This window comes from Bos grunniens, chromosome 11 (assembly GCF_055505025.1).
Source record: "Bos grunniens cultivar Pamir isolate PY7600 chromosome 11, Bosgru_T2T1.0, whole genome shotgun sequence".
Classification (NCBI taxonomy): domain Eukaryota; kingdom Metazoa; phylum Chordata; class Mammalia; order Artiodactyla; family Bovidae; genus Bos; species Bos grunniens.
This window is the reverse complement of record NC_141175.1, coordinates 8,575,880-8,593,279: the sequence shown is the minus strand read 5'-3', so window position 1 is coordinate 8,593,279 and position 17,400 is coordinate 8,575,880. Positions and strand designations below refer to the sequence as shown.

At 59.6% G+C, this 17,400-nt stretch overlaps 2 protein-coding genes across 16 annotated transcripts; one reads left to right on the top strand and one right to left on the bottom strand.

Annotated features, from left to right (window-relative positions):
- Nucleotides 1-323: 323 nt before the first annotated feature.
- Nucleotides 324-13,910, top strand: PKN3 (protein kinase N3). Of its 14 annotated transcripts, none has more exons than XM_086324588.1 (23): nt 661-735; nt 977-1,078; nt 3,043-3,283; nt 3,489-3,634; nt 4,779-4,890; nt 4,964-5,091; nt 6,112-6,295; nt 7,940-8,086; nt 8,173-8,282; nt 8,394-8,537; nt 8,964-9,039; nt 9,116-9,284; nt 9,481-9,583; nt 9,692-9,759; nt 10,078-10,141; nt 10,287-10,378; nt 10,809-10,985; nt 12,013-12,075; nt 12,218-12,294; nt 12,734-12,876; nt 12,965-13,072; nt 13,205-13,285; nt 13,391-13,910. In XM_086324588.1, exons 4-23 carry the CDS (start codon nt 3,602-3,604, stop codon nt 13,601-13,603), a joined length of 2,292 nt encoding a protein of 763 aa, XP_086180714.1. In that variant the 5' UTR covers nt 661-735; nt 977-1,078; nt 3,043-3,283; nt 3,489-3,601; the 3' UTR covers nt 13,604-13,910. The 14 variants fall into 14 exon arrangements, 10 of the variants coding, with proteins under 10 accessions (XP_086180712.1, XP_086180708.1, XP_086180710.1 ...); XR_015136212.1 differs by having other exon boundaries at nt 680-735; nt 9,867-10,141; XR_015136209.1 differs by lacking the exon at nt 977-1,078 and having other exon boundaries at nt 324-735; nt 9,867-10,141.
- ZDHHC12 (zDHHC palmitoyltransferase 12) lies at nt 13,852-17,346 on the bottom strand. 2 transcript variants are annotated; one of them, XM_086324716.1, is made up of 5 exons: nt 17,213-17,346; nt 15,422-15,558; nt 14,989-15,066; nt 14,654-14,820; nt 13,852-14,512 (listed from the first exon to the last, which is right to left on the bottom strand). In XM_086324716.1, the coding sequence occupies exons 1-5, from the start codon at nt 17,310-17,312 to the stop codon at nt 14,188-14,190; spliced, it is 807 nt and encodes a 268-aa protein (XP_086180842.1). In that variant the 5' UTR covers nt 17,313-17,346; the 3' UTR covers nt 13,852-14,187. The 2 variants fall into 2 exon arrangements, with proteins under 2 accessions (XP_086180842.1, XP_086180843.1); XM_086324717.1 differs by lacking the exon at nt 17,213-17,346 and adding an exon at nt 16,729-16,987.
- Nucleotides 17,347-17,400: the final 54 nt, after the last annotated feature.

Here is a 17,400-nt window from a genome sequence, read left to right as displayed (position 1 = left end):
GTCAAATGATGGAGGGGGTGGGGGGGAGGTCCTGAGAGATTTTGGATTCATTCCTAATTTGGTATCGTTTGGGTAAGGCTTTATTTTCCCACATATACATTTTTACAGTGTCTACCGACAGGGCCAAGACTTCTTAGGGGGCGACAGGTATGATATTAGCCCATTTTACACCAATGACATGGGAGAGAAGGAGAGATTTCTTCGGGCGGGAGCCAGGTCGTAGCGGGGTTCCGAGGAAGAGGAGGCTGACCCGGCCCGGAGTTGGACCGGCCACACAGGCCTTACCCCGAGGCCAGCAGGCGGCGCTGTCCGCACCTGGGCCTGCCCCTCTGGCTGCAGCGACCCGGCGGCGACTGGAGAACCCCCGGCCCGGGAAATGTCCCTTTCTGGCCTTGTATCCCGGGGCGGGGCCCAGTGTCGCACGGGAGCGGGAACCTCGGCCTCAGATGAGGCGCCCTGGGTTCCAAATTCCGCCGGGACGTCGGATCCGGGGCCTCGGGGTCTGCAGTGGGGCTCGATCCCGCGCTGCCGAGGGGCGGCGCTGATCCCCGGCTCCTGCCAGGGCCAGCGGAGCTCGGGAGGGGGCGCCGGATTCCGCGTCTCCGGCGCGACTTCCCGGGAAGTTTCAAGTTGGAAAGCCTTGGCGGCGGGGGCCGGGGCTTCCGGAACCGGAGTGGTCGAGAGGAGGGGCAGAGCAGCGGGAGCGGCGACATGGAGGAGGGGGCGCAGCGGCAGGTGAACGGCGCCCGGAAAGGACGGGCTGTGGGCGTGGGCCAGGGTTGGGGGGGGATTCGAGGGGGTACTCGTTCACTGCCCCGGGCTCCGGCCGGGCCCCCCAGACCCCTTCCCGTGTCCCTTCCCAGTCCCCTGCCCTGGGCCCCCTACATCTCCGCAGAGCAGATCTGAGCCCTGGGGGGGATGGGGGGGTGTAAGTGGTTTCTGCCCCCCCTGGAAATGTCCCCAAATCACCTCCCAGTGACTCAGAGCCTCCGTCGGGCCAGCCCATGAGCACATCTGAATCCGCAGTCAGGGCCACCAAGGGTGGGCCCGAGAGTTTCCTTAAAATCTATTCTACCAGGTAGGACTCTAAGGTCGATGAGCACCCGCTGGGACCGCAAAGGGGGCGGGTGCAGGCACACGGGGACCACTTCTCGGGGCGGGGGGGAAGAGAAGCATGTGATCAGCAGGCGGAGGACGCCGACCCCGCGTAGTTTGTGGGGTTCCTCCCGGAGCACACAGGCGGGGCTGGGGGACCCCCGGGGGAGGGGCATAGTCCAGCGCCCCGGGCGGGAACCTCCGGGTTCACTGAGGCTTCCAGCCCAAATGGCGAGGGGGCGGGGTTCCAGCAGTAGGTTCCCTGGGCCCTGGGACTAAGGCTGTGTGTTTCGTTATTGGGGGCCGGCGGGGTGGGGGTGGGGGGAGGTGTTGAGGAGAAGTGCTAGCCCTCAGCAAAGGGGGATGGGGACGTCTGTACAACAAGATCGGGCCCCAGACGCCCAGCGGAAAAGGAGAGGTGTGTGCGCACTTGGCGGGATTCCAGCCCGGAGCCGGCAGAACCGCGGGCTCCGCTCGGCTCACGGGTGAAGTGTACTTCAGAAGACTCCTTGAGTGCCCCCACCCCTTGGGCAACTCTCAGGACTGTGTCTGCCCCCTCCTTCCCTCCCCCTTCCTGCGGAGGTCCCTCGGCCTGTTCCCGCCGTGGCTTGTACACATTTTCCGATTTCCTGTCAATCTCCGCCCAGCAGCGGCAGCTGGGTGACTCAGGACCCCGGTGCCGGGCCCCCAGCTCCATGAGATCTTTGTTTGCTCAGGCCTTTGGCTCTGGCCCTCTGGCCTAAGGCCCTCAAAGGATTTCCTGAGGCCCGCCCCTGCCCTCTGACAGCCGGGCCAGCGGGCAAGAGGAGGCCTGGGGTGGGGGTCCTTGAGACTAGGGTGGCCACCCCTTCCACTGGGCGCGGGAGATGGAGCATGGAGAGGTAAGGAAGATCTCAGAGAGTCCTTGGGGTGGGGGTGTCATGAGTTACCCTGGGCTGAAGTCAGCTTTGGCACTGGTTGGTTTGAAACGGCCTCTGGGAAAGAGATTTTCCTCTTCTTGCTCCCACTTTGGGTGAAGCGGTGAGAGAGCCTTCCACTTCCTCCCAAGAGCTGAGCTGCATTGGGAGTGGGCCCCTGGAGACCTCCTCAGCCCCACTGGGCCTCTGCTTTGCCACCTGAGGGGTCAGACCCTCAAGGGAGCAGCCCTGGCTTCTTCTACTCAGGCCACGGTAGGGTATTCTGTCTGTCTGACCTCGGGGGGTCCCTTCTCAGTGCCGAGCCTCTTTTTTTTTTAAGTTATTAAAAAAAATTTTGGTTGTTCTGGGTCTTTGTTGCGGCACACGGGTTTTTCTCTTGTTGCGGGCTCTTTAGTCGTGGAGTGCGGGCTTAGTTGCCCTGCGGCATACGGGATCTCAGTTCTGTGACCAGGGATCAAACCTGAGTCACCTGCATTGGAAGGCGGATTCTTAACCACTGGACTACCAGGGAAGTCCCCTGGGTCTCTTTTCTGGCCGTCAGACCTTAGTGTGGATCCTAGACTTGAGAGCAGCCTGATTACGTGTGGCTGGCAGGGAAAGACTGGGGCCCAAGAGACAGTGCCTCTCCGTCTCTGTGTTTCGGCCTTGAGCAATTATGTCACCTCTCTGTGTCTCAGTTTCCTCATCTGTAAAATGGGGCTGATAACTGCACCTACCTCACGGGCTTGCTCTCAGGTTCGACAGGTTCATATCTGCACAGGTCTTAGAACAGAACACCCTATAAATGTTAACAGTTTTTTTTTTCCTCTTCCCCTTCTCTCCGATGGCAGACGACAGGAGTGTGGGCTGGATAAATAGCCTTGGGGCATCCGTCTGGCTTAGGGATACTCGCTCTGAGGTCAGAGTGGCACCCTGTGGGTCAGTCAGTCCTGGCTGCCATCCACACCTGCTTCTCTCCTCCCTCTTTCTGTGATGAGCGGAGGCTTTGGAGGTGGGGTCCCAGAGGCCTGATCCCTCTGCCTTCTGACAGCCTGGGGCAGGCCATCAGCCCCTGGAGGATGAGAAAGAGGTGATCCGCCGGGCCATCCAGAAGGAGCTGAAGATCAAGGAGGGTGTGGAAAACCTGCGGCGGGTGGCCACAGACCGCCGCCACCTGGGCCACGTGCAGCAGCTGCTGCGGTCGTCCAACCGCCGCCTGGAGCAGCTGCATGGGGAGCTGCGGGAGCTTCACGCCCGTATCCTGCTGCCCGGGCCTGGGCTGGGCCCGGCTGGTGAGTGAGGAGCACGAGGAGGCCCCTCGGGACGGGAAGTGCCAAGTTGACCCAGCTCCTTGATCTTGGCTCTGATCTACTCTCAGAGCTTCTCTTGAGAGAGCCCTGCCCAAGAGAGTTGGAGAGGAGCAAGCGAGGCATTGGGGGGTGGGGAGGGCTCTCGGCTCTGGGGCAGGCGTTCATGTGCCCCACACTCTGCACACAGAGCCCGCGGCCTCAGGACCTCGGCCGCTGGCCGAGCAGGCAAGGGCTCGGCACCTGGAAGCTCTACAGAGGCAGCTGCAGGTGGAGCTGAAGGTCAAGCAGGGGGCTGAGAACATGACCCACACCTACGCCAGCGGCACTCCCAAGGTAAGGCCCCCTGGGGGGAAGAGATTGTGTTCTCAGATTATTCCAGAAGGTAGTGATCCAGCCCCTAATCTGATAGGGAAATGCAGCCTAGCCATTGATCCTGTAAGGGAGACACTCTACCCTTAGTCTGATGGGGGAGGCAGGCCCCAAATCTCATCTTGACTCCAATCCTTTGTCTAACAAAGAAGGCAAAACAGCAGGGTGATGGGAAATCCCAGCCCAACCCCAAGTCTAGTAGGGAAGTCCCAGCTCCTGTCCCAACTCCCAGCATGATGTGGAAATGGAGACTTGACCTGAGCCCTTCCTTGTCTAGTCTGATGGGGGAGGCTCTGTTGCAGAGATAGTCTAAAAAGGGAGGCTTGGAAGCTTCCTGGTTAAAACTGCACTTCTAATGCAAGGGGTGCGGGTTCGATCCCTAGTCAGGGAACTGAGATGCTCACATGCCATGTGGCCTGGGCCCCCAAAAATAATAATAAATAAGTAATTTTTAAAAATAAAATATAAAAAATATTAAAAAGCAGAGACCTTACTTTGCCAACAAAGGTCCGTCTAGTCAAGGCTATGGTTTTTCCAGTAGTCATGTATGGATGTGAGAGTTGGACTGTAAAGAAAGCTGAACTCCGAAGAAATGATGCTTTTGAACTGTGGTGTTGGAGAAGACTCTTGAGAGTCTCTTGAACTGCAAGGAGTTCCAACCAGTCCATCTTAAAGGAAACCAGGCCTGAATATTCATTGGAAGGACTGATGCTGAAGCTGAAACTCCAATATTTTGGCCAGCTGATGCGAAGAATTGACTCATTGGAAAAGACCTTGAGGCTGGGAAAGATTGAAGGCGGGAGGAGAAGGGGACAACAGAGGAAGAGATGGCTGGATGGCATCACTGACTCAATGGATGGGAGTTTGGGTAAACTCCAGGAGTTGGCGATGGACAGGGAGGCCTGGAGTGCTGCAGTCCATGGGGTCGCAAAGAGTTGGACACGACTGAGCAACTGAACTGAGCTGAACTGGCTGTAGTTATCTGGTCTACTGAGGAAGGCTTAGCTTCAACTCAGACTGATGGAGGAGGCTTGGTCCAGTCCCCAGTCTGACCAGGAAGGCTCTGGCCTAGTCCTGGCCTGATGGGGTATGTGTTGCAACCCTATAGGAGAGGAAGCTGCTGGCGGCCGCCCAGCAGATGCTCCAGGACAGCCAGCTGAAGGTGGCCCTGCTGCGAATGAAGATCAGTAGCCTGGAGGCCAGCGGGTCCCCCGAGCCAGGTGAGGCCTGGCCAAGGGGGCTGGGCAGGGCGGAGCAGGGCAGGGGCCTGAGGCTGACCCCTCCTCCTCCCAGGTCCTGAGCTGATGGTAGAGGAGCTACGGCACCGTCTACGCATCGAGGCTGCTGTGGCCGAGGGTGCCAAGAACGTGGTGAAGCTGCTCGGTAGCCGGCGAACGCAGGACCGCAAGGTGCTGGCCGAGGTCAGACCGTGCTTCCTGTCTGACTGGTACCACCCTTTGTAGTGGCCATGATACCGCTCGACGGGTATCATGGACCACATGAGCAATGGCCATGAGGAAACAGGAGGCACATTCTTTTTATATATATAATTTTCTTTCTTTCTTTCTTTTTGGCTCTGCTGAGTCTTTGTTGCTGCTTGGGCTTTTCTGTAGTGGTGAGCGGGGGCTACTCTCTAGTTGCGGTTCGTAGGCTTCTCACTGTGGTGGCTTCTCTTGTTGCAGAGCACAGGCTGCAGGGCACAGGGATTCAGGGCTCAGTAGTTGTGGCTCTCAGGCTCTAGAGCACAGGCTCTATAACTGTGGTGTGTGGCTTAGTTGCCCCAAGGCATGTGGAATCTTCCCAGACCAGGGATCGAACCCATGTCTCCTGCACTGGCAGGCAAATTCTTTACCACTCAGCCACCAGGGAAGCCCAGAAGACACATTCTTATCTAGATCAGGGGTCTCCAACTTCCAGGCCGCGGACCGGTACCTCCTGTCAGATCAGCGGCAGCATTAGATTAGAAGTAAAGTGCACAAAAATGTTGTTTAGCCGCTCAGTCGTGTCTGACTCTGCGACCACATGGACTGCAGCACGTCAGGCCTCCCTGTCCTTCACCATCTCCCGGAGCTTGCTCAAACTCATGTCCATCGAGTCAGAGATGCCATCCAACCATCTCGTCCTCTGTTGTCCTCTTCTCCTCCTGCCCTCAATCTTTCCCAGCATCAGGGTCTTTTCTAATGATTCGGCTCTTCGCATCAGGTGGCCAAAGTATTGGAGCTTCAGCTTCACAAAAATGTAATGCGCTTGAATTGTCCTAAAACCATCCCTCCCGCCTCCAGTCCGTGGAAAAATTGTCTTCCACAAAACCAGTCCCAGCTGTCAAAAAAAGTTGGGGACCACTAGTCTAGACCTCATCCAGAGTGCCTCTGGGTGGCCTGAGCCACTGCCCCTGCCATTACCCCAGGGCCCTGCATCCCCTGCCCGTATGCCTCCTGCAGGCTCAGGCCCAGCTCCAGGAGTCCTGCCAGAAACTGGACCTCCTGCGGCTGGCCTTGGAGCAGCTGCTGGAGAGACTGCCTCCTGCCCACCCTCTGCGCGGCAGAGTGGCCCGGGAGCTGCGGACTGCTGCGTCTGGGAACCCACAGCCTTCAGGGACGCTCGTGAAGCCCACCGCCATGACAGGTACCTGGGAGCCCATCCTACTTCAAAGCTCTCCTTCCCTTCCAGGGAGGAGCCTGGAACTCAGTGGGGAAGAATTTTGGAGAAGATTTCCAATCCCGGCTTCACCATCCCTTAGCTGTGTGACCTTGGGCGACTGACACCCCCTCTCCAGACCTCAGTTTATCACTCTGTCAAATGGGGGTGGTAACAGCTCCTACTTCATAGGACTCTGGTGTGACAATTCAGTGAGTTGTTGCATGTGAAGTGCTCGAATTTTCACACCAACCCTATGAAGTAGGTGATGTTATCACCCCCATTTGACAGAGTGATAAACTGAGGTCTGGAGAAGGGGTGTCAGTCGCCCAAGGTCACACAGCTAAGGGATGGCAAAGCCAGGATTGAAAATCTTCTCCAAAATTCTTCCCCAGTGTGTTTCAATGAGGAACCATGAGAGTGTTAGGCTGGATTTGACAGTGTTAGGGAGCTCACAGCCCTGGAGACCTTGGTACCCAGTTCTGGGCAGTTTTCACTATTACAAAGTTCTTCCTTATCCCAAGTGGATCTGACACTATGGAAGCCCTGAGCTTCCCACCTGGGACCCAGTGCCAACTAGAGGGCCCAGCCCCTGCCTGCACAGAGCTGGTACAGAATAGATAGGCCTTGTCCCATTGTGAGCAGAGCTGAAGGGGAAAAGTACAGGGACTGCACGGGCCCCCTCACCTGGCCTTGGGGAACCAAGGAATGCTTCCTGGAGGGGGAGGCATGTCCTTGAAGGGCTTATGGGAGTTGACCAAGTCAACAAGCTGGGAAAGGTGAGGGCAAGGTCTTATTTGTTGTTCTCTTGCTACGTCCTGTCCGAGTCTGTAACCGCATGGACTACAGCACGCCAGGCCTCCCTGTCCCTCACTATTTCCCAGTCTTTCCAAGTGTGTGTCTGTTGAATCGGTGATGCTATCCAACCATCTCTAGGGCTTGTTAAAAGGCCTAAAATTCAGGTACTTGAAGCTACCCCATAAGCTGTCTTCCAGCTAAACACCCACATTCCTCCAGTCATTCTTTCTAGGATGACCTTCCCATCCTGAGCACTGCCTCGGTTTACAAGGTCTATCGGAGTATAACCCTCCAGGCCCCGACTCCCTAAATGGTGCTCTTCGGTCCCATGTGTGGCCTCAAGAGCTGCTAGAGTCCTACTGCTTCCTCTACCCTTGGAGGGACAAATCTCTACTGGTCCTCAGAATGAACCCACTTGGTTGGCAAAACACACTGGTACCCACGGCAGGAAGTGGGGCTGAGTTGGCACTCCTTTCCACTGAATGGATGGGGAAACAGGCCCTGGGAAGAGGTGGCTGGCCAGGCACCCTGCTCCTCTGGGGCTCTCGAACCTGGCATGGTGCTCCCTAGGCCCAGAGCCCTGGGCAGCATGCGGACTGAGGTCTGAGTCTGACTCCTCTGCCTCTGTGTCCCTGCTTCTTCCCACACATAGAGGGCTGGCAGGAGGGGAGGACCAGTTGGTCGGCCCCCAGGGTGGCCCCCAGGTGGCAGCCGAGGCCTAAGGCAAGCAGGCTGTTGGTTTGCTACCTCCGTGAGAAGGCAGCATTCCTGGGGTCCCAGCGACCCCTTGGAGGATGGTGTCCAATGATGGCCCCTCACTACGCTCCCCGACAGGGACGCTGCAGGTCCGCCTCCTGGGCTGTGAGCAGCTGCTGATAGCGGTGCCTGGACGTTCCCCCGCGGCCGCGCTGGCCGGGAGCCCCTCCCAAGGCTGGCTTCGGAGCAGAGCCAAGCAGCAGCGTGGGGGAGGCGAGCTGGCCAGTGAGTAGGGGGCCCGGGCAGCTGGGGAACGCGAAGGTCCCCCCACCACTGCTGGCCTGCCCTGAGCCCCACCTCTGGCCTTGCAGGTGAGGTGCTGGCTGTGTTGAAGGTGGACAATCGCGTTGTGGGCCAGACAGGCTGGGGGCCTGTGGCCAAGCAGTCCTGGGACCAGAACTTTGTCATTGCCCTGGAGCGGGTGAGGCTGCCCTTGTGTGGACGGGGGTGATCGTGGGCAGCAGGGTGGAAAGCTGGATGGGTAGTGGCTGGTGCCAGGCTCCCCCTGACTCAATTTGGTCTTCCTGTGTAGGCCCGGGAGCTGGAGATCGGGGTCCACTGGCGGGACTGGAGGCAGCTGTGCGGCGTGGCCTTCCTGCGGCTGGAGGACTTCCTGGACAATGCCTGTCACCAGCTGTCCCTCAGCCTGGTGCCACAGGGACTGCTCTTCGCCCAGGTGCCTCCCGGCCCCTGCCCTCTGACCTCACGGGCCCCTGGCTCTGTTAGCGCGAGAGGGGCCTTGGAGACTGTGCTCCCCCACCAACCCACAGCTAGGAGTGGAAATTGAGGCCCTGAGGGAGGAGCTCTCCAGGGATGAAAGATTCCCAGCCGCTCTCTGAGGACTTCACAGGAGAGGAACGGCCTCTCCTTGTCCTGACCGCCCCGCCGCATGCACGACCCTGGACAAGTCCCTTTCTTCTCCAGGCCTCAGTTCCCCTCCTGGTACCAGTGAGGATGCTGGATCCATTCTCTGTGAATCCCTGTAGCTCTTGCATCTGTTGACAATGGGCTCAGGCTGGGATCCTGGAGGCTGAGGAGGTGCCCAGGGCAGGTTGGCAGGTGGGAGGGGACTGGTCTTCAGCCCTGCCCCCTGCCCCCACAGGTGACCTTCTGTGACCCTGTCATTGAGAGGAGGCCCCGACTGCAGAGGCAGAAACGCATTTTCTCAAAACGCAGAGGTATGGAAGGCTGGCGAACAGGGAGCAGGGCTGGGCCCCTCCGGAGACCTCGAGACTGAGGCCGCTTCTGTCCCAGGTCAGGACTTCCTGAGGGCTTCCCAGATGAACCTCAGCATGGCAGCCTGGGGGCGCTTGGTCATGAGCCTGCTGCCGCCCTGCAGCTCCCCAAGCACCATCAGCCCCCCCAAAACGTGCTCCCAGACCCCAGCCACACCCCAGCGGGCCACCGATCCCGACTCGCCCAGGTGAGGAACCTCGCTCACCCCAGGCTGCCTGCTTCTCTGCGGTGTCACCTCTCTCCAGACGCAGATGGTGCCTGCCCCGTGGCTCACCCTCTGACCTGTCTGTCTGTCTCGCGTGGCTGTGCGTCCACCCCCGCCCTCCCTGCCTGCCACTGTTCCAGCCGTCTGTGCCCAGTATATGTCTGCTTCTATCCCACAGTAACTTCCCACCCAAGAAGACCCCCTTGCGAGAAGAGATCCAACCCCCACCCAAGCCCCCTCGCCTCTACCTGGCCCAGGAGCCAACCCCCGAAGAGATGCCGGTGAGGGGCAGCAGGGCAGGGTTGGTCACCCTGGGTGCTGCCCAGGTCGGGTGGCAGGGCTGGAGGGAAGGAAGCCCTGCTCTGCCTTGAGACCCTCTCCCCTCGCAGCGCACCAAACGCCCCCACATGGAGCCCAGGATTCGACTCGAGCCGCCTCTGCCAGCCCCGGCTACCAGGTACCCCGGCGGGCTCACCTCAGTGTTTGAGACATTTTATCCACTCATCTGGGTATTTGCATGTCAGATGTTCACATCTCACCCTGGGCTCCTTGGCTTGCTCTCAGGTTCTCACTCGATGAACCCACATTATTGAGCTCAGCCTGCCTGCCAGACCCCAGGAAACTGCAGTCCCGGGAACCCTGCCCCACCCCGGGCTCTGCAGCTCCCCACTAGAGGGGGACCACCCAGGATTGAACACAGGGGGTTTGGAGCGACTCCTGGTGGAGGCCCAGCCCTTTCTTGTTCTGGGGGCTTCCTGTATCCTCTCTCTTGCAGGAAACCCCCCCGGCTTCAGGACTTCCGCTGCTTGGCCGTGCTGGGCCGGGGCCACTTTGGGAAGGTAAGGAGCTGAGGAGGTGCAGCAGAAGGGGGTGGGCAGCCCTCAGCACATTTGCTAGAGGGCTCTGGGCTCTGGGGGGCAGTGGGCAGGGGAAGCAGGCTCCTGTACTTCCCACCTGGAGCCCAAACCTCTCTCTGGTCCCCAGGTCCTCTTGGTCCAGTTCAGGGGGACGGGGCAATACTATGCCATCAAAGCACTGAAGAAGCAGGAGGTGCTGAGCCGGGACGAGATTGAGAGGTGTGTGTTGAGGTTGGGGGTCTCCCAGTACCCCGGTGTCTGGAGAGAACTCAGGACTGCAGGCCTGGGCTGCACTGGTGGCTCCAGAAGGCAGCTGAATGCTGCTGGGGCTTTGAAGAAGTGACCCTGTGGGGCCAGCCAGGCCTGGGCTCTTTTATTAGCAACTGCAGTTGTGAACTGTGTACCCTTGGGCAGGTCTCCTCTCTGTGCACCTCAGGTTCCTCATCTGTGAAATGGGAACAGGGTGGGGGTACAAGTTCGAGCCCTGTGCCAGCCCTGGGTACATATGAACCGTCACTCTACCTGCCTGGCAGTTTTAAGAGCCAGTGACCCAGGGGAGTTGTGTGGGTGACAGGGCACAGCCAGGGGAGGTCTTAGTTCCCTTTTGGGTTCCCTCCTTGCCTGTAAAACCCACGCCCTACTCTTGCAGCCTGTACTGTGAGAAGCGAATCCTCGAGGCTGTGGGCTGCACAGGGCATCCGTTCCTGCTTCCCCTCCTCGCCTGCTTCCAGACCTCCAGCCACGCCTGCTTTGTGACCGAGTTCGCGCCTGGCGGTGACCTCATGATGCAGATCCATGAGGACGTCTTCCCTGAGCCCCAGGCCCGGTGGGTCCCCCTCTCGCCTCTTCCCGCCAGCTTTCCCTGGGCCCTCTGTCCCTGGCGGCCCCTTCATCCTGCTTCCTCTAGGGTGCCCATCAGCCAAAGAGCGTGTGCAGTCAGGGAGGTCTTGGTTCACATCTTGGTTATCAAGCCCTCACAGCCTTTGTGACCTCAGATCTCAGTGTATATGGTGGTGAACTGGGAATAATGATAACTGCTTTATAGGCTTGGTGCATCGGACATAACATTTAAAACTGTGGCGCCTAGGAACTGGTGAGCAGTAAGGGACTGACAGATGGCGTTGTTATGTCTTGCCCACCAGAGTATGGACTCTGGAGCCCAGATTCACGTGTCAGCCCTGTGACCCAGGGTGGGTTGTTTACCAGGAGTCTCAGATCCTTTTAAAAAAATAGTCATGATGAGGCTTCCCTGGGTGGTCTAATGCTTAAGAACCCGCCTGCGAGTGCAGGGGACACAGGTTCGATTCCTGGTCCAGGAAGATCTCACATGTCTCGGAGCAACTACCGAGCCCAAGGGCTGCAACTACTGAAGCCCGCACACCTCGAGCCCATGCTCTGTAGCTGAACCTATGAAACAGTTATCATTACCCGCAATTCACCGCAATGAGAAACCCAGGCACCACAGTGAAGAGTAGCCCCTGCTCACCGCAACTAGAGGAAGCCTGTGCACAGCAACGAAGACCCAGCACAGTTAAAAAAAAAAAATGCGTAACATTTTTTAAAAATTAAAAAAAAAAAATAAGCATGAGGGGACCAACGGAGGCTGCCAGGAGGATGCCAGGATGGGCATGTGGACAATTGGTGTCATTCCTGGCACAATCTAAGGGCCTGGGAAGGGTAGGCTGTTATCAGAAGGAGCACCACCCCTGCCCCATGAGGCTCCTCCCAGCCTCTCGCCCACATCTGACGCTGGCAGGGATATCGGGGGTCCCCAGGCCATGGCCACCCTGGTGCCTCCCTGCCCTGTCTCCCACAGTCCTGGGCCTGAACTCCCTCCTGCACCAACCCTCCAGGTTCTATCTGGCCTGTGTGGTCCTGGGGCTGCAGTTCTTACATGAGCAGAAGATCATTTACAGGTAACTTGCCCCCAGGATCCTGGGGGAGTAGGCAAGGGGGTCAGGGGCTGCCCTCCTCCTGGGCTGCTATGAGGCGGGGCCGCTGTTCCCTGGGCCTCAGCACTTCTCAGCTCCTTCGGGGTCTGCCCTGCCTTGCCCTCAGAGACCTTAAGTTGGATAATCTTCTCCTGGACGCCCAGGGTTTCCTGAAGATCGCGGACTTTGGGCTTTGTAAGGAAGGTGGGTGCCTCCCATTTAAGAGCCTGTGTCCTCCCGCCTTGCTCGCTCCACTGAGGCCAGCAGGGTGGCAACGAGTGGCATCTTCCAGAAAATGTGCCTCCCAGCCCTCCTTCCAGGGACCAGCTAGACGCATTGGCTTGTCCTTCCCCGCCCTAAAAACTTGGAAAGACCCCCTTGGCCTCGGCCGGAGGGAGAGCCTGGGCTAGGAGAGGGCACTGGGTTCTGCTTTCTGCATGGCCCTGGCACACAGGCTTTGCTGAGACTCATGTTCCTCATCTATCAGGTGGCATAAAAACCATTCCCACCTCCAAGGATGTGGGGCAGGGCTTGGCACGAGGTTCCTTGCATGGGGTCCTAAGGGTTGGTGGTTGATTCTTACAACCAGAGGTTCTTGTGGCTGCCACAGCATGCTGGCATCAGTGTGGGTGTTGGTTGGCAGGGATCGGCTTCGGGGACCGGACAAGCACCTTCTGCGGCACCCCGGAGTTTCTGGCCCCCGAGGTGCTGACTCAGGAGGCCTACACGCGGGCTGTGGACTGGTGGGGACTGGGCGTGCTGCTCTATGAGATGCTGGTGGGCGAGGTGAGTGTTGGATGGGGAGAGCTTCTGGGGCCCCCAGGTTGGGTGGAGGTGGGGGGGTGGCGCTCCCTGCTGAGCCCCCTCCCTGCAGTGCCCGTTTCCAGGGGACACCGAGGAGGAGGTGTTTGACTGCATCGTCAATGCGGAAGCCCCGTACCCCCGCTTTCTGTCGGTGCAAGGCCTCGAGCTTATTCAGAAGGTAATTGCTGCAGGGTCCCGGGCTGGGCCAGAGAGCTACTCGTGGCTCTCCGGGCTCCCTACCCGAGAGGCTGGGGGCAGGCGGCAGTGCCTGGGGCTGAGCGCCCTGAATGAACCCTGTCCTCGCCCCCAGCTCCTCCAGAAGTGCCCCGAGAAGCGCCTGGGGGCAGGCGAGCGAGATGCTGAGGAAATCAAGACCCAGCCTTTCTTCAGGGTGAGCGGTCGTGCCACGGTGGTCCCGGTGCCTGGCGCAGAGGGAGGGGTCGAGGGCCCACGAGGGCTGCTGTTCCCATCATCTGAGGTACGCCTTTGCCCCCAGACCACCGACTGGCAGGCTCTGCTCGCCCGCGCCGTCCAGCCCCCCTTTGTGCCCACCCTCTGCGGCCCCACAGACCTGCGCTACTTCGAGGGCGAGTTCACGGGGCTGCCGCCTGCCCTGACCCCACCTGACCCCCGCAGTCCCCTCACCGCCCGCCAGCAGGCTGCCTTCCGGGACTTCGACTTCGTGTCTGAGAGATTCCTGGAGCCCTGAGGGCCTCCCGGCCTCTCTACCCCCTGCCCGCTCCCCCACCCCGGACGGTTTGAGCCTCTGCTTTGCCCACCTGTCTGCCCACCTGGGCACCCTGGGATTGATGGGCCCTTGGGGCTCGAGGTGGTGGACATGGGGCTGCTGTTGTGGGCACTGCTCAGTCACCGGGCGAGTGCTGCCCGCCCCCTTCTCCCAACCTCCTCTCCCCTGCCTGCTGCGAGACCTAGACCAGAAAGAGTGGCACAGTGAGGAATGGTTTGTTTTTTTTAATACTTGACTTGCTTTATGGTTCATTAAATTTATAAAACTGTGCAGTGGACGCAGTCTGGCTTGGGGGGTGGGATGGAGATGTCCGAAGCCCAGGTGTCTCTTTGTGCCTGAGCCTCCACCATGGGTCCTCTTCCTTTTCTTCTGCCTGGGGAGGTCAGAGCTGCCCACCGAGGCTGGGTATAGTCCCTCGGCTCTACTCTGAGGCCTGGAAGGAGTGGGCAGGAGTGAGGAGCCCCAGGCCCTTGGAGGGTCGACCCCTCTGGGTTCAGCCTCTCTGGTTTTCAGGCACCAGATGGTAGCCCCGGCTTCCAGCGACCCTAAACAGCTTGGCTACTGCCTTCCTCCTCCTCGTCCTCGGCCCAGAGGGCCTCCCAGGACCCCGAGGGCCATCCACAGAAGAAGTGGGCCAGGTTGCGGGTCAGGCCACGGTCGAAGGGGTTGCCAGGGCGCTGGCGGAGGTAGGCGATGCGGTGGGAGGAGATGAACTCCCAGGTGGTGGTGTTGCTGGCCACCAGGTAGAGGTGCGAGGCTAGGAGCAGGCCAGCCACCAGGGAGAAGAGCGACAACAGCAGGAAGGTGGCGAACAGGAGCCCGCTGGACCGCAGCCAGAGCCCCCAGGGCTGGAAGAAGCGGAGGCCAGACCTGCAACGGAAGGAGAGCGACAAGGATCCAGAGCTGGGTCGCCCGAGGCGACGGCCGTTTGGGAGAGGGTCCGAGGCCCCTGAAGAGGGAGCCTGGGGGGTGCTGGTCCTCCCCCACACCCAGGGCACCAGGGAAACCCACCATGCCAGGTACAGGGCCCACAGAAGCACCACCAGTTGCAGCGCCAGGTAGGCCACGAAGAGCGGGTGGTTGCGCTCGCCCACACAGTTCTCCATCCAGGGGCAGTGGTGGTCATAGCGGCGGACACAGCGGCGGCACTCACGGCAGTGCCGAGCCCGCAGGGGTTGCTGTGGGCACAGAGGGAGTTGGGCCTCAACACCGGCTCCCCTCTAGGCCCAGCAATGAGGACGGGAGGTCAGGGCTGGCATCTGGGAGGGCTTCCTGGAGGAGGGGGGTGAGGCCAAGGAGTCTCGGCCTTGCCTGAGTCCTCCCACCGAGGTCCCCGCATCACCCACCAGCACCATGCAGTATCTGCAGCGCCGAAGGGGGATGGCCTGAGGAACCATGGCTGTCTGCTCTTCCTTGGCCTCCTCCTGAAAAACGGGGGACAGAGGATGAGATGGGGGTCCCTTGGGAGGCAGATGAGACTTGTGGGTGTCTCCCTTGGGGGCCAGCTTAGCTCTGGGTGTGCACATTTGGGGGCCCATCCCATGTGTCATCGAGGTGGTAGAGTGGGGCAGGGTGCCCTGGACTGCGAGGTTGTGTGACTTTTGCCAGTTACTTCCCCTCTGGACCTTGGCAATTTTCTCATTGTAGGACGGGGCCCTAGGTCTGGCAAGACAATTCCCTGGGATTCCCTAGGAAAGCTCTCAGCTAGGTCTAGCATGAGACTCCCTGGAGTCTTGAGTTCCCTGGTGGAGGGAGGAGGGCTTTGGGCCTCCTCGTTACCTGGGGCTGAGGCAGGACATTCACGTAGCCCGGATCCATGAGTGACACGGTCAGGTAAAGCAGCAGGGAGGCCAGCACGAGCAGCAGGAAGGTGAGGGGCAGGAGCAGCTCCCCCTGCTCTTCCCACTGCCGAAGTGCTGGAGAGGCCAGAGGGGGAGAGTGAGGCCAGGACCATGGACCGGCGTGGCGGGGGAGGGTGCAACTGGAGGGGGGAAGTGTGTCCCTGGCTGAACAAAGTCCTGGAAATGGGGTTTGATGAATGGTCGGGTGTGGCCACTACATAGGGTGCAGGAGGGAGAAGTTCAGGTTTGGGAGAAGAGAAAAAAAGCAGTTAATCTACACTATCTCTGGAGGGCAGTAGGGAACCATGCAAGCTTACAGGGTCAGATATTTTTCTGAACTGCTTCCCAGGTGGCACTAACAATAAAGAAGCTCCTGCCAATGCAGGAGACATAAGAGACTCGAGTTCCATCCCTGGGTTGGGAAGATCCCCTGGAGGAGGGAATGGCAATCCACTCCAGTATTCTTGCCTGGAGAATCCCATGGACAGAGGAGCCTGGTGGGTTACAGCCCGTAGGTTTGCACAGTCAGACATGACTGAAGCGACTTAGCATGCATGTTTCTGAAAGCCTTCTTAGTGCTAAAGTAAAGATGCATCAGAGGGGAGGCCTATCCAGGACACAGAGAGGAGCGTGTCTGGGCAAGGGTAATGGCAGGGGGGTTGGCCAGATTGGAGGTAAGGGGTGAGGGGACCAGACTTGGCTGGATATGGGGTACAGGGAGGAGGACTCTGGCTCTGAGATGGGAAGAGGCTGGCCAGGTCAGAGATACACAAGAAACAGAGAGAGAGAAGGGTGTGGCTGGCAGGTTGGAATGCTGTAGGGGAGTCCAGGCCACCTTCAGGGTCCAGCCCATGGAGGTGACTGAAGGTTTGGGGGAAAGGGGTGGAGGGCTGAGCAGGGAGAGGCAGGAGTCAGCCAGCCAGACATCAGAGTATGGACAACTCAGGTGCCCCTTGACTGTAAAAGGGAGTGGAGAAGAAAAGGAGGTTGCAGTGGGGGGTTTCTCTCTGGTGGGGAGACTGAGCAGGTTTTTAGGCTAAGGGGTGAAGCCAGTGGAGGAGACTCAGGTCTTGGGAGGAAAGTGAGAATGCCCCTGGTCCAGGAGGTTAGGCTGCAGCGAGGAGGAAGGGGTGGGGCTTGTGGTGGTGGTAGTGAGGAAGGGCGAAAGCCTGTGCTGGAGGTGCCCTGTGGCAGGTAAAGAGGGGGAAGGATGGAAGTGGGTGGGTGGAATGAATGAGCGCTCACAGGGATGAGAACAAGAGGGACAGGCTGTTCCCCTATGCCGTGTCCTCTTGCCTGAGGTGGGGAGCCCAGACTTGGGGCAGCTAGGGCCACGCAGGGATGGGGTGGGCGGGATGCCAGCCCTTCATTTAGCTGATCCTCAGAATCTTGGAGTCAATTCCTGGGAAGGGTCGGGCGGGTCCCAGGATCAGGGAAGATGGGGTCTCGAACAGGTCGTCGGATCAGGTGGGCAGCGGGTGGGTCCTGGGACAGGCAAGGGTATCTGGCAGGGATCAGGAAGATTCTGGGATTAATTAGAGATCAACTGGGTATTAGGCGGAAAGCAGGTGGCTCTTGGAATGAGAGGTGGGAGAGGGCCTCTGGCGCTGGAGGAGTCGGGGGAATCCCAGGATCTCCGAGGGGTTCGACAAGGGACTCAGTGAGACCCAAACATCTGAGGAATCACGCGGGATCGGGTGGGTCCGGGGTCGCGAGGGTTCCGGCTCACCGGTATCATGCAGGAAGAGTACCAACGTGATCCCCCAGGTCAGCACAGTATGCCCGGTCCGCACCAGGACCCCAGGGGTGAGGAGCGCCCAGGGCGCCATCGCCTCGGCCCCGGGCCCCACCCGGAAGAAGCGCTCAGAGGGGCGGGCCCTCCGAGGAACAGGGCCCGTGGCCACCCGGGGATTGGCG